A 15839-nucleotide genomic window follows, 5' to 3' on the forward strand; every position below is an offset into this window, starting at 1 on the left:
GGCTTTAGAGCTTGCAGAAGAAGCAATCACCATTCCTTTCACTTAAACAAAACAATCTAAGGTAAAGAAAGAGGCGTTGGTGCCAGATTTCCCCCTCCCATTCCCTGCTGTTTATTATTTGGTCTGCTATTACACAATAACTTGTAACAGGCTATCTAACAGTGAGAAGGGGGAAAGGGAAAGGAGATATGAAAGTCATATAGCAAAAGGAACCCCGATCAAACAAACCAACCAACCACAGGAAGGAGGTATGACCATGGGTGCAATCTCCCCTAAGACACCAGGACAGGTACTACATAAATTAACAAAAAAAAAAAAAAAAAAAAAAAAAAAAAAAAGATCTATAGATACCTTGATATCATCTAGAAATGCAATATCTTCTTTCTGTATTGCTTTGTCTGTCCATACTAAGGCACTATAGGTCTTTGTTTTTTCCTCTTCACCTTCCTTCATACGACCAATTGCCTCTCTAAATAAAAGAAATTAATTACTCATGTAACATAAGCATAATTATATAATGCTGTGAGCAAGAATGCTTGCAAAACTCCCAAAGCGTCACTTTGAAATCCCTTGCCAGCAATGATAAACACTGACCTGGTGACAAGCTGTAAATCTCGAACCCGTATTTTGTCTGACGAGTTATTAATTGTCTGTGATATTTAAAAAAAGAATCAGTTAGTAAAACTGCTCTCTTAGAGAAGAAACACATGCTTTATGAGTTCCGGGAGGTGCAAATGATTTACCTGCTGAAGTTCCTTCATTTCCTCAGCAGTAAAATGTATTCTACGAGGATTCACAAGCTCAATGGCGAAGGGCCTTCCTGGCAACATGCACAGTCATAAAACATAAAAACATGTTGTTCTAAATTAACGTTTGAATTTATGCAGTAAGGTTGGAAGGTGTGAAGGCTGTCTGCTGTTATGCAAACAGGGATAGGAACTTGCAGGCTTAGGGATGTAACATCAGATGGAAGGAAAGAAACAAGGGACTTTTTTGGCTACTAAACCCCAGTATCAGCAATAAGTGCAAATTACGACTTCCCAGAAGACATCTTGTACAAGTCTGTGCTAATTAAAAAATAAAATAAGAAAAAAAGTTAATTAGCTTATTTTCTGTCACCTACAGCAATGCCCAGGTGCAGGATGATGTTAAATCCCGCTCCCTCAGCTAAACATCTGTTGCAATAGCTGCGCTTTCTGTGCTGAGGGCCAGGGATGCTCCCCAGTAAAAGCAATGCCAAGAACGACACTCCCAGTCAGACAGGAACTGGAATGTATCATTGTTAGTTTTCACTTTTTCTTCCCTCCTGCTCCTTTGGATATAGTAGATTCAGAGTATTTTCCAATACTGACCTTTAGAAAGGAGCCAAGTTCAAAAAGAAAACAAGGCTTCCCCACTCCCCAGTAACAGGCAAAGCACAAGGACCCAACAGAAAACAGGACAGGAATCTGTCTGGCATAAAGGTTTTAAAAATAGGAAGTGAATAAAACAAAATATTCTTAACAAGCTCTGCTTTTCCATGCAGCTATGCAGCCAGGGACACAGAAAAAGGTCTCCTCTTTCAGTTCTTTTTATGAAGCTATGAAGTCTTTGGGAAGAAATACATAAATATCACTAAAATGTTTCCACCATAAAACTTCAAAGCATGCCCAGTCACACACTTATGCACTTAGCAGTCAGCAAGACCTATCAGGGTAGCACCATTTTGTCTGTTTCTGTGCTTCACAAGAGATGTTCCAAGCCTTACCATTGCCTAGTGTTCGTACATCCACATCTTCTCTTCCAGAGGAGGAAAAATTAAAGCCTATAACGGATTTGAACAAGGGAGATGAGATTTTACTTTACATTTTTAATACTCTCCACAGCTTTTAAAAGGTGAGATATTCTAAATTTGTTTGCAAATATACTTCAAATAGTTATCTTTATAAAATGAAGCCTGCACTGTATTTGACCAAATCAAGAGGGAAACAGTTTCTGTTTATTCCTTCATGCTCACTAATTTCTTGAAAAGCACTCCTAATTTTTTGGCCAATCAATGTGAGCTGTCTTCCTCCAAAACAGAACTTAAATATACCCAATGGTTTCCAAAGATTTCAGAGAAGTTTCTCCTAGTCTGCTCTCCTGGGCAGAAGAGGAAGAAAATTCAGGTCCAATCTGAAAGATAACCACTTTTTTTTTGTTTGGTTGGTTGGTTGGTTTTGTTTTTGTCTTTCAAGCTACAAACATGTATTGTTGGATAATTTAGTTTCCTGTATCATACCCCTTCTATCTTCAAGCTTTGCCTGAAGATGGACTGGGAGACCAAACCTTGCACTAAATAGTAACTTTGCAGCTCCACTATAAAGGGTCTCTGAAAAACTGTTTCACTTTTATTTTTTTTTCCTCTATTGGGAACAAACAAGAGCACAAAGATTTTCTTAGTTTTTATTATCCCTCACTTCTCCAGTCATGTAATGACAACTAAATAACAGCAAGAAAATGTTTCCATGGTCATGAAGGCTTTTTTCTGTCACAACATCAGAATTTTCTGAGTTGGACTCTCCTTGGACAAAACATGCTCTGGATCTTTTATCAACTTCACAGCCCTTTTCTGGACTCAGTGTAGCATGTCCGTGTCTTTCTTGCACAGGAGCCCCAAATTGGGCCCAGGACAGTGTCACACCACTGCTGAGAAAAGGCAGAAGATCACCTCCCTTGACCTGCTGACAACAGTCTTCCTGTACGTTTATATTGCTCCTCACTGTTATTTATAGGCATTTCTGGTGGTCACCTGTGGTAATTCTGCAAGCTAAAGTCAGGTGTTACATGCTAATTGGTCTGAAGAATTAGTCTGAGAATTTTTTCTAGTGTTCAGATGAGCATAGCAACTCTTGGGAGGGAGGAAAGAAGGGGAAAGAAACTCTTTTTTTCTAAACTAATATGTAATGCAATTTTTCCTTGGGCGTTCTATGTCTCCAAGTCTAGCAGGCGACAAATGACAGGCAATGATTATTTCATCTGGATAATCCCTGGATAAGCATTTATCTTATGGAACTCTATGCACTGAAGAAAATAAATTAATCAAGGTAAGAAACATGAAGGGGTTGAAGGCTAGGCAGATATTATGGAATGCCCATGGCAAAAACCTCCTCATTAGGAGTCACTGAATGAATTACCAACTGTTACGAGACAAAAATACTACCACATAAAAGCAGACTTTTTGCATCATCAGATCAGCTGAGGAGGTATTTTAGAAGGATAAAAGATACTGTATGAAATACAATCATCTAGTTACTCATAGGCCATAGCTAAAAAAGAGCTTATGGGCTTTGGCTCGGAAGGGTAGGAGAGGGATAAAGAAACGGAGTGTTTTCCATTATACTCTTGTATTAAGTGAGTAGCTACTAAGAAAAAATATTCTAGAAACAATGAGAATTATATATGGTAAAAGATCTCCTAGACACTTACTGTCTGCTTTGAATTCTGCCATTAGATGCTCCGAAATCAGTTCTTCCACTGAAGACTCCAGCTTTCGCTCCCCATCAATAATCCAGGGAGTCTGAGGTAAATTCCTTGAATATTTATTGTACCTTCCTGGACAAACAAGCATGTTACCTGTAAGCGTTCTTAAGTAATGGACAAAAGAACCAGTATCCCATATTAAAATGCATTTAACTTCAATTGGAGCCTCATGAAAATAGTTTTAGACACTTAACCTTGTTTTACAGCAAGAGCACTGCAGCAACAAATTCATGCTCCTGGACCTACAAGTGTTTCAGCACCCAAGATGACCAGCTTAAAGGCACATGTGGAGAACCTATTGCTGCAGTCAAACCCTCAGGTATGAGAAGCATATGAACAAAACTGTACAAAGACTAACACAACTGAGAAGGAAAAAACTGAGATCCAAGTACCCAGTCTGAGGCAACTTAGTTCTGAATAATTATTCTTTGAATCAGAGCACGGTATTGAGCTAATTTCCTCCAAGCCGAACTAGTGTTTTTTATAAAAATAAATACATAAATGAAATCAGTATTATATATTGAGGTATAGCTTGATACACCCTCACTAGATAAACAGGATATACATATATACACAAATATCTATATATGTGCTTGTTCACCAATCTATGTATGTCCTAAGTAAACAAGTTCCCCCACATCCTTCTGTCAAATAGTTCAGGTTTCAATCCAAGTTCTGCCTTGTCTGAATGTTTAACAGAAGAAACCCAAACTAAAATGCTTTGGCTTGTTACAAGGAAAACCATGCTAGCAAAATACCTCGATAATAAACCAGTGCAAATTTCAAGAACCTTGGAACATTGCTATGCAAACAGATTGCCATCCTCTGACTGATTCCAGTCCTACTCTGGTATTATGTCATGCTTGCACGCGACGCAAGGGCTGCTACAACCAAGAACGAGCCTGACACAGACGACCAAGATGAGCTTTCTTGCTGACAGGTTTTATAAGTGAAAATATGCACAAAACAGGGAGCTCATTCAAAAAGAACGAGCAACCCCCCTGCACTAACGCATTCCAAACTGAAACCCTGCATTTATGAAACAAAAAAAGGAGTTCAAAGTAGCTGTGCATATGGTACCTGTGTCTTTGTCATCTCCATTTTTTTTGGCTTTCAGTATCATACTTTCCTATTTCTAACAACACTTCCTTCCTGCATTTTGATCTGCAGAAAAACCCACACAAACAAATGGGGAAACTGACTAATACTGTTTCGATGGGGCAAATAATGAAAGTACTATGAATAACCATTCAGAAGTCAGCTTCACATTGCTAAATTCTCTCTCCATAAAATGGAAATAGGAAAATAACACATTTTTTTTCTTTCAACTCCCCATTCTAATAATTTTAGCTTTTGATCTGAGCCAGAGTGGGTAAAAAAACACAGGTATTTCTCAATTTGACAGCTTCTCCTGAACACTTAAAAAAAAAAAAAAAAAGAAAAAGTAGCAGAGGGAAGGGATCAGTAAACACCGAAGGTAAGGTCAAGAGGGTGACACAAACTCTGAAATTGTGCTTACAAATTAAGACCCAAATCTCAATTAAACTGCTGTAATAGCAAAAACAAAACAAACAAACAAACAAAAAACTGCACTGTATTCAAGAAATTCTTCTGGATTTTCTTTATAAATTAGAGATAACATAGGGTTGTGGTTTTTTTGTTTGTTTGGAATACCACCACTACCCCAAAAAAAAACACAAAACAAACAAACAAAAAACCATCCCAATCTGTAAGTTACAAAACACAAAAACAAAATTCAATTCAATCACATGCAGAAAACTGACTATGTCTTTCTACATACATGACAAAACCACCCAACAAAACAGGGTGTTTGGAAAAGGCTAAAAGAAATCAGGTATCTTGGTTTCATGAAAATGTATATTTAACTGTCTAATTGGTCATTAAAAATAAGAAACAGGTATATAGAGAACACCAACTAGCCTGCCATGAGAATATTCAATTTCACATTTTTTTCTTTTCATTTGAAGTTTTCCTTTACTCAGGATTTTTACCCCCCTTTTAAACATAGCATATAGGCTTATAATTGTATTTTTAAACAGTCTGTGTATAATTAAGTATGTGGTTGTTTATACACAGGCCTGGGGAAGGTTAGATACACTTGTAGGCAACGACAGAAAAGTCTGTAGAATCATCTCAAGGCAGGGACATCAAATGTTGTTGCACTACCTGTCTTACCCAATTATTCCAGATGTTACCTTGGGTTGGAGGGGGCTAAGATTTCCAAAATTTCACTTTTAATTAATTTCATGAAGATCAACAGTTTTGGCTGAAGTAATACGCAGATAAATCCAGATGGTGAACACTGCTAAATCCAACTCAAAATCCCAGCAAAGGAACAGCACAGCACTGCTGACAGCTTATCTAGTGAGGAAATGCCTTTCCCAAACCATGCACTCATCGTGAGGGGCTGTACTGCAACTGCAGCATTTGCAGGGATAAGGGTTATCCCAAGGAGACAGGAAGCAAGACCAATATAATTTCTTCCCCTTTCCAAGTCCACCCTTAGATAGAGCTAGATTTAATTCTTTGCTCCTTATAAGTAATTACAGGAGTCAGCAGATAGCAAGAGTCTCCTGGCTCTTGTGGCAGCATTACAAAGTTACGCTTAAGACAACAGAGCAGCAAATAAATGGATCACTTTACCAGCCACAAAAACTGCACCATTATTGCACTGAATTTCCAGTGCAACGCAGAGGTTCTTTGGTGAACACGGGGGACACGGAAAATGCCTGTAAAAGAAAGATTGAGAAAAACTAGTAATACCAGAACATAACAGAGCATCAGCCTGGTAATAATGGCATGGAAAACAATGGCTTCAGGTACTAAAAACACAGCTACAGTATCAATTCAGTATTCACATTAATAGCTGGAACAGCAAGAGATGAATAAAGAAAAGAGCTGTGAAGATTTAGTGCATTTAAACATTGTGAACTACTGAGAAAATGTTTACTGATGTCTTCCTACTGCTTGTGTTTTTACTGCTTGCTTGTTCTTCTATTTTAACCATATTACACTGTCTGGTGTTTTCTTAAAGCTCAACCCACCCCTACCATTTTGGAAATATGGGAAAAATGTCGTTCTTGTAAAGAGAAGTTTGCCTTACAGACTCAGGTTCATAATACAGGTGGAAGTTCCATGATTTCTCAATCTCTCCTGTGGTTTTGAGGATGCACATGAAGATTTGTTTCAATGTGTGAGATTGGCAATACTGCAATAAGCTGCTTTCACTTCCAACCATTCTAAACCCCATGCCAGCCCAGAGACTTGCAGTGACGCACTGCCGGCAGCACCGAGCAGAACTGCAACTCCCTGACCTACAGCTGCTCTTCTGTGGTGCTCCTGGGATACTAAAACAATGAAGCAATATTACTGATGGGAAGAAGACCATCGTTTGCATCGTTTGTCCAGTTTTCCATCTCCTGCGGCTTAATTCAAGCATTTAAACATTGCTTTAACTAAAAAATCAAGAATTATATTTTATCATCAGAAAATGCAACACATTTCAAATAATAAACTAACGGAATTTAAACAATTAGTTCTTTTATAGTCATCTTACTACCATTTACCCACCTAATATTTTCCTCCCCATCCTAATTCTATACAAAAGAACAATACTAAGAACTAGTTTCAGTATACACTTACTTGAGAAAATCCTCTTCTTTTATCTTCTCTAAGGCTTTCATAACTGCCATTCTAGTGAAAACAGACTGCACAGTGAAATAAAAAATGAGTCAAGAAGAGAAGTTAAGAAAGGATATGCCTAAAAAAGAAAGAAACCCTAAAACATACACACGAGACACTTCTCACAATACATTTTTTTCACTTATGTTTTATGTTTTCTTATACCTACAAACTCTGTATCAGCGAGAGCTCCCTGTGACCTTAAACCTTAACAGGGCAACAAAGAGCAACAAGTAATTTTGCCTAAATATATCCAAATAGCTTTACTCACAACATGAAAACAATATAATTAGTGCAGCTTACAGATCAGAACATAATGATTATTGTTGTACACTTATATGCTCGGGGTTTTGTGGAGTTGGGTCTTGAAATCCCCTGGGGATGGAGCCTGCAAACCCTCCCTGGAGGTAGCCTGCTCCACTGTCTGACTGTCCTCGTGGTGTAGTTTTTTTCTTGCATCTACTTTGAACCTCTCATTTCACCTTATAGCCACTGTTTCTCCATCTTCTACCATGTACTGTGCTGCTTCCCAACCTGGCAGTCCCCAGTCCGTATTGCTGACAGAGTTTAATCCTTCCCAGGTGTCAGACTGTGTGTTTGATGCTGCCAAATTTCATACAGCTTGCATCAGCCCGTTCCTTCAGCCTGCCTACAGCTGCGCCCTCAGGTGTATCTAACAGTCCTTCCAATTTATTGTCATCAGCAAACTCGATGAGAATAGACTCTACAGTCTCCTCCAGGTTTTTATAAAGATGCTCAAAAGGAGGGATCCCAGGACAAACTCCTGCAGTACTCCACTATCGCAGGCATCCAGATAGAGTATGACACCCAGTAACCACTACCCTTTAAGCCCACTCACGTGGATTATTACCCATCTAGCTGTCCACCCATCCAGACCGTTAAGTCTAAACGCTTCAGGAAGAGCACTGGTACATGGAAAGGAACTAAAAAGTCATGTTTTCATTCAGCTTCAGGACTTGGAAAAACAGTGAAAAATACTGAATTGCTGTTTGGGGTGATTCAAGTCCTTGCTCTGATGATCCAGGACATCCTGGATGCCTTCAGGAAAGTTGCTGCTTCTCTACCTAAGCATAAACTAGAGATAAAGTACAGATAAAAGTACCTTCCTTCCTCATAGGACAGCTGAGCTGGAAAACCTTTAAAGTAACAGTATGTTTAAATTGTCATCTACAGCAGATGACAATTTTTTACTCAGGATCCAGCTTTTATACCATTTCTGATTAACACAGCCCTTGACGCTAGCTTCAAGCACAGCCTCTTTGTAAGGATGAGCCTCTGATGGCTCTTCAGAGGCTGTACTTCTTCCTTTAGATTCCCCTACATCTTGTTGCCTGCATGGGTTCAACAGCTAGGCCCTGCTGGTTTAGCTCCTTACGGGGGGTTTCCCCCTTTTAAAGGAAAGCCATGCAGCAAGCAGTGAGTTATGACAATACAATACTTCTAAAAAAAGACTTGTGTGTATTCCATGTCAGGTGGAGTACAGCAGGCAGAATTCCAGGGTCAGACTGCTTCCACCAAAAGTCGGCAGACTGTTCACCAGAAAGAACAAAAGGCCTCTCATAGGCTGCTGACAGAAGTTACCTGTTCTCCCTCGCATCACACCCACCATCCTACTCCTATCAGCTTATCTCCAACTGCTTTTTATTCTTACACCCCCTCTTTTCTCTCAACGATTGTGTGTGCTCAGGGTATGCAACGAGTGGCAAGGTCCCTTTTCTTTCTTCCCCTGCTCCAGAAGTAGACAGGATAAAACCACCCTGGATGTACCGTGTCTTTCATTCAGATCAGAGGACGTGAAAACTCTGGTGTGATCATTCTCTTTCAGCTGCGGAGTCTCCTCTTCACAATGTGACTTATCTGAACTGAGAGCTTGAGGACCGTATTTTATGCTACTTTTAATGCATGAGAATCAAATTCTTACATCTGAAGGGATGTATTTACAGAGAACAGTCCTAAAAGTATTCCTTTGGACAATCTGGAAAATTAATGAGCTAAAGAAAAGCAACAAGGTCGTAGTTCTCCTAAGAAAAGAAATGTTAAGCGAATAAAAGGAGATGACTTTATTTTCAGACAACGGAAAATTCTGGGACGTTTCTGATGAAGGAAGAACAGACATTAAACAGACTAAATACCCAGGTAAGTTCTTCACTGTAGTTACAGCTGTGAAAGTTTGAATGTCAGAAAGAAAATACAACAATGATGAGATCCTACCTGTTTGTTTTTTGCTGGCTTGAAACAATCCGGACAGGCTGTGGCTCTGAATAGAGAGATGAAAATTAGCTGCTACTCTTACAGAAAAAGCAAAAAACAAACAAAACAAAAAATCAGGGACAGACAAGCATAGCATGTAAATGGTCTTTGTATCCCAGTATGCCCAGCATCTCACTTCCACAGTTTAGCACAGACCAGATTTTTAAATCAATTCTATCCTAAGCCACAAATGGTGGAAAGTGTGCATTGCCTGACCTAGAGATAAATCACAAAGCTGTGTAAGCCTGTCTTGCTCTGACCAACACTAATGTTCCTCAGTTTTGAGATGGGATGGAAAAGCACACGAGAAGTTTATCTTTCAGTCCTTTTCAACCCTTCTCAATAAATGTTATGATCAATTTTGAAGTTCTGCTCAAGGTATGCTGACATCTTGAAATCTGTATTTCCTGCTCTTAGACAATGTACACGGCAAAATTAAACATATCCAAGCCAGAGACACAAATTGCTGCTTCTGGATAGGAAAATTCAGCTTACTACAGAAAAAAGTAACCCCAGGTATTTGATACTATTTGTGTTTTGCCCCTTCAAAAGGAAACTATTGGTTGCTTCACAAAAGTGAAAGCAGAGTCAGTGAAACATTTTTTCTGAGTACTGTAAAGGAAATTATTGTTCCTATTAGTGGATTTCTGTGTATGCAGTAAGAGATGGTTTCTAGCCTCCAACACAGTTTATCAATTCTTGCCGGTGCTTTTCAACACTTTTATAACTAATGTAGACTATAAAGAAGTAGGTCTGACCTCTTGCAGTTTCTGTACAGACAGCCTTCCTGGTCAGTTGTGACACAAAGCATCACAAATCCCCTCTTTCAGAATTTAAATATAAATCTCCAAATATAAACTAACAAGAGCCAATTTGACCTTCCACATCAAACCAAGAGTCATTTTGGCACACATACCTACACACGATTCTGTAAAAACAGCTCACAAGAGGAGAAATTGCAGATGTCATACTTGGAAATCCCTTCCAAAAGCATACTTGGAGCTGGGAGAACTTCTCCAGGCTGAGTCAAGGTCTTAATTTTGCTTCCATACAACTGTCATTACTAAAGCTCTGACAATTACCAAATTTCTCTGTTTACACTGAAATTAAAACATTGCCCCAGACATGTCCAGAGCCGACCTTCCACGTATGGAGAATGTCCTGACACCTGAGAAGCTACCACAAAATTAAGTTAGGGACTGTGTTGTTACTTCAGAAGAACATCCAAAATCTCAATGGCTGTTTAAGTATGCCCCAAAGAGAAGGCAAATAAAGGGATATTGTCAAGACACATGGAATAGACCTGAGTAGCTGGAATGTGGAACATAAATTCTTTACAATTTTCCCTTCTACAGCTATTCCTCTCGGAGCACCAACACTGGCATCACAACATGCTCAGCATCAACATTTTGGGAAGGTCATAAAAAAAGTACTGGGAAGATGAGATGAAAATAAGAGCTGCCATGTTTCAGAGGAAGGAAGAGCACTACAGGACATGAGAACTGATCAAGTAAAATTAAGTAAATAAGAACACAGGTATGCTGGGAACTTTTGAGTTTTTGTAGGAATGTGGGTAAAAATGTAGTTTGGCTCTAATACTTTTACATTTGCCCGGTCTTTAAGATGCTGGAAAGGAAAGAAATTCAGTTCCTAATACTAGGTCTGCCACTGAGTATGCAGTTGTGGAAAACTAAGAAGGTGACAGATGGGGCACTCACAAATTGCCAGAAGAGGTACAACGAGGGAAATCATTAAGGGCTGCAAAGGAAATATCTCATCTCCAGGGATGAAGTCACTACACGACGCAGAAACCAGAAGCTCTATGAGGAGCCTCTGTCTCTGTTAGGATTTAACTTGTCGTAGGAGCACAAGTGATGACACTGAGTGAAACTCAACTTTTCCAGGAAGCATCAGCAAACAGGAAGAGCAAACCTAATTATCCAGAATATACTACTGCCAGATTTTCAGAAATCAGATTCAACGGTAGCTAAATTCACAGAAATATTTTGCTTCTTTGTGTTAAAGAAGGATTTATACAGCAAATGCTCTGTTGGGCCAGGACAAAGATTGTATGTGGTGGCCAGGGAACTTCTGTTTGTTTTAATCAAGCAGCTAATTTGGACGAACCCACTTCTAAACCTTCCCTCCTCCCATCCATGAGCAGGATGAGAACAGGAAAACCTAGACATGACCTCAAAAAGATTCCCCCACCCTCAACTATGTGTTTTGAGTTTATTTTTTTGAAATGATACAGCCATGTTGAGGAGGGTGAAGAGTTTGAAAAGGGCTGAAATTCTACAACTTTTTCCAAATGTTATCCTTCCAGTCCAAATCAAAATTCTGGATGATTTTGTTTATTGGCTTTAAAGCACAGAATTAACCAGACAGAGGTGGCATAACTTTAAGCTTTGTAGCTCTATCTGAATATGAGGGAGTTTAAATGCAGGGCCCATTCGAGTTTATAAACACTGCATATTCTCATCTGTAGCAAATCCAAACCAACAAAGTTGCACAATATTTAGATAAAGATCTTTTGTTATTTATATCAAAACTTACAGGAAACGGCACTCCTCATCTGTTTCTGGGTGAGCAAAGACCACGCTAACTTCAAACAAACTCTAAATTAAAAAAAAAAAAAAAAAGGTGGGGGTGGTAATACTTTGTTAAACAAACCAGGAGGATATTCTCAAGCATACTTATTGTAATACTAGGAAAACAGTAAAGAGGTAGGCAAAAGAAAAAGTAATCCACTTATTCTACAACACAGTTTAAAGAAAGACACTAAAACTTGTGCCATAATGGCATTTGCATTTCTGAAGTACCCAAAAATGATCTCAGAGCACTTCAATAACATGAGTGACCTACACATCATAGATACTGGCCCCATTTTGCACAGGGGGAATTGAGTCAGAGACAGTATATGCTCAAAGCCTATTACGGTCACTAAACTTAACACACCTTCTGGGAGAGCAGTGCCTAGCGTGGAATAAAGATAAAAACCCTGTAGTAGTCACCACTGAAGAATTTTGTCAGGGGCTTCGTTTGCAATGACTGGATGGCCTTGGGGCAAAGAAAGGCAACATGTCCTAGTGGATTGACAGCTAGACTAGAAACTCCAGTGTAATCTCAATTCTACCCCCAATTCCCTCTTTGGCCTTGGGCAAACAACACTCATTACTTCTGTTATTCAGATACCAGTATACCTCAAGAGGGCTATTGAAAAGATTGGCTAATATTCAAGTGGCTTGTAGATAAAGGGTACTACACAAGTAACTTTTATGGTACAATGGTGTCTGAAGTGGCTCAGTGCCTAAGTGTTGTAAAGCTTTTGCTAACTCAGTATGTAAGAAGTTTGTTTCTTCTTGGATCATCTTCAGGGTGACTGAGTGATTCTCTCTTCACTAAGACAAAAGGGATGCTTTCAATTAGCACTCCTGGGAAAAGACAATCTGTAATTACTACGGAAGTTGACAAATCAACTTAACGACTGAGACTAGTCCTGGGGTCAGTCCTGCGGCTGATGACAAGCAAAAACTACAGACTGCTTTGTCTTCAGCAGGATTTTTAGACATGTTTGCAGAGATTTTACAGTCAAGATGATGGTGTTTCTGAATTTTCCTGACAACTTCCAAATGTCACATGTGGTCAATGTTTTTCAGAAACGTTTTAGGGATGTTAGTCAGAACCTGAAAGTTGAAAATACAGTTTGAGAAAACATTCCTATTGCCTGTTTACTAGTACTGCAGGTTCCAACATGCCTATCTCTAGCAGTCATTAAAGTCAACAAGGACCAGTCTTCCCTCCTTTAGCATGTTTCAGAAATATATTCCACAGTATTTAACACGCAAGTAACCTGAAAAATTTATCTCACAAAGCGGTAAAAGTGTTGGCAGTAACAGGAGAGCAAAGAAGGAATATATAAGCATTGCTTGGTCTCCAAAAAACAAAGATCCTGGAAAAGTCTCATTTGTAAAAGGAGGGTGGCAGCCCAAGAGCAAGAGATCTAGCAGAAGACTGCAGTGGTCCCAGTATACTCAATGATCTCTGTGTATAAAAATGGAAGTTGAACCCTTTGGCGTTGAGACTTGGGGATCTCATGTTAAAAGAACTCCCCCGCTCTCCTTCCCCCCTACAGTGAATATAAAAGCAGTGCAACTTGTTTATCTGTTAATGATAAAAATTGTATACATATATATATTTCTACCTATCTATACACGTACAAACACACACAAAAGAAAGTGCTTTTTTATTTATACAATACCTTTCCATCAGCGGGAACACCCAACTCCTCCGACAACTGGGGATGAATAATCCACTTGTAAGCTTCTTTCAGTTGAACGATGTCATCCTTTGCCAAGGAAAGGCCCAGTTTTCTGAATCACATACATAAAGAAATAATAACTCGCACAGGAGTCTGTCAAAGATAGATACATGACATATGATATTTCTAGACAGAATTAAGTAGCTTGTCCAAGGTAAACAAGCAGTGTACAAATGAAATGGACTAACACACTAAGCGTACAGATCACAGCATGAAAGAATGAAAGGCTGCTCCAATACCTCCTGTAACAGCAGTGAAGCTTTGTACTGAATTAATAAAAAAGGCGTTGAGGAAACATTAAGGCCAAACAGGGATTCCAGGTAAGATGCTTCACAGTAAGCACATACACACATGTGGATGCTACACAGCATGATAAATCATACCATGCCATTTAAAGCAAACCCCAATTCTCAAAAATCACTTTTTGTTTCTTTTTTTCCAACCAGATCAGTGAGACCATCAGCTCTCCAGGTGGTCACATAAGCACTTACGTTAACACAAGAAAGACAGAAGGTACATGCAGATGGAGCCAGGATACTTCTGATAGTAAATCAACATCTAGTTCAGCTTAAGTAAACTGAGTATCCGGATCCTGCAGGGCAGCACCTGTGCTATTTGCTAAGGAGTCTCTTGTCCAGGTTCCAGCCAAAGTGATGTCTTGCTTTGCCCTGTTTCTATTTGCCAGTGTTTCTTTCATTAACAATTTAAAAACAGATTATGTTTCTTCCTGTCTGAGAGAACATGCACTGAGGAAACTCATGCCAGAGTTTCATGGTAGATCAACAGTTGCAAAAGCCTTTCTAGAGTCTACACAAAGAAAAGCTTAGGAAGAGATGTAAAAAAAAAATAATTCTTCGTTGTAAACAAACAAAAAACCACCTTCTGTAAGGCTTATTTTTTATTGTTAAAAGGACGAATCAGTCCTTCATTAAAGGAGGGCACGAACTCCAGTGGACACAAATTCCTAAGGGGAAAATTCCAGGTGAAAACCTCAGCTGAACTTGCTGGGATCTGACTCTGTAGGTACAAAACTAGGCCTTTACCACTCCATCTTCACCCATGCAGAGGGAAGTTAAAAGAAGCAGATGCCTGTAAGAATGCCAGCATGTGATTTCAAACCCCTTGCTTATGACCTGCCAAAGCAAAGCACGTGTCCTCATATACAAATGGCACCAATGGCTACTCAGGCAAGATGTGCCCTCTACAAGCTAATCGCCTCTCAAGCAATTTAATGAAACAATGACTTTTAAATTAGTCTCAAAGTAGGAAGTGATTCATCAACTTTTACTCTGGCTTTCTATAAATATCTTGAAACTGTACTTCCACTCAGGATGGCTTCCACCAAAGAATAATCCAGCATCTTCAACTAACTTTGAGACAAGTGAATTTATTTTCTCTTGTCAACAAAGCCAACCTATCCACGCAAAATGGCTCTACATGTTCTCATTTGGCCAGGAATGGGAGTGTCCCACAGTAGAAAAAAAAAAAAATCACTCATTTATTTCAAAACACCGAGGGTAAAAAGCAGAGTCAAAACTAACTTGTTCTTACCACACTAACATCTTTCTGCTACCACAACTGACTTTTCACCATTATCTGACTAAAAATGTTCAGTCAGTATTAATGTAAGCTAAACATGATATGGTGGCAAAACAAAGAGGTCCATATTTCATTACATCGTCAGTGTACGGAACAATTCTGGCTCACAGGTGGCATTATGGGACCTCTTGGGACCATTGACTGGAAGCTGTACAGTTATATAGACAGCCTGCACTCCAAGCTGAAATGCCATGTCCCAGCTATAACCACACCACACAAGGCAAATGAGGTAAGAAACCTCAATTAAGGTTAAACCGGGATACAAAACAAACCCCAGGTGCCATCTTATCCTTTGTGAGCATTGTGTAAACTGAACAATAGGATCATAACAAGACATCATCTTCTTGTCTGCACAATGTTTTATACAGACAAATGGTGAAGAAGACTTGTCAGACAGACGACAAGATGCAGCAAGACGACAAGCCGCAGATGATTAAAAAAAATA

At 39.2% G+C, this 15839-nt stretch overlaps 1 protein-coding gene across 2 annotated transcripts in view; it reads right to left on the bottom strand.

Moving 5' to 3' along the window:
• The window catches only part of PUS10 (pseudouridine synthase 10), a 34567-nt gene that overhangs the window by 6246 nt on the left and 12482 nt on the right, over positions 1-15839 (bottom strand). For both annotated transcript variants that reach the window (XM_027453278.3, XM_005016919.6), the window contains exons 6-15: positions 13736-13847; positions 12031-12092; positions 9436-9481; positions 7165-7229; positions 6166-6251; positions 3448-3573; positions 1748-1804; positions 744-820; positions 595-650; positions 352-469 (exon numbers count right to left, since the gene is read on the bottom strand). In XM_027453278.3, the coding sequence (XP_027309079.1) occupies positions 352-469; positions 595-650; positions 744-820; positions 1748-1804; positions 3448-3573; positions 6166-6251; positions 7165-7229; positions 9436-9481; positions 12031-12092; positions 13736-13847 (805 nt within the window). The remainder of the gene's footprint in view (positions 1-351; positions 470-594; positions 651-743; positions 821-1747; positions 1805-3447; positions 3574-6165; positions 6252-7164; positions 7230-9435; positions 9482-12030; positions 12093-13735; positions 13848-15839) is intronic.

The sequence above is a fragment of the Anas platyrhynchos genome, chromosome 3, assembly GCF_047663525.1.
Source record: "Anas platyrhynchos isolate ZD024472 breed Pekin duck chromosome 3, IASCAAS_PekinDuck_T2T, whole genome shotgun sequence".
NCBI classification, from domain to species: Eukaryota; Metazoa; Chordata; class Aves; order Anseriformes; family Anatidae; genus Anas; species Anas platyrhynchos.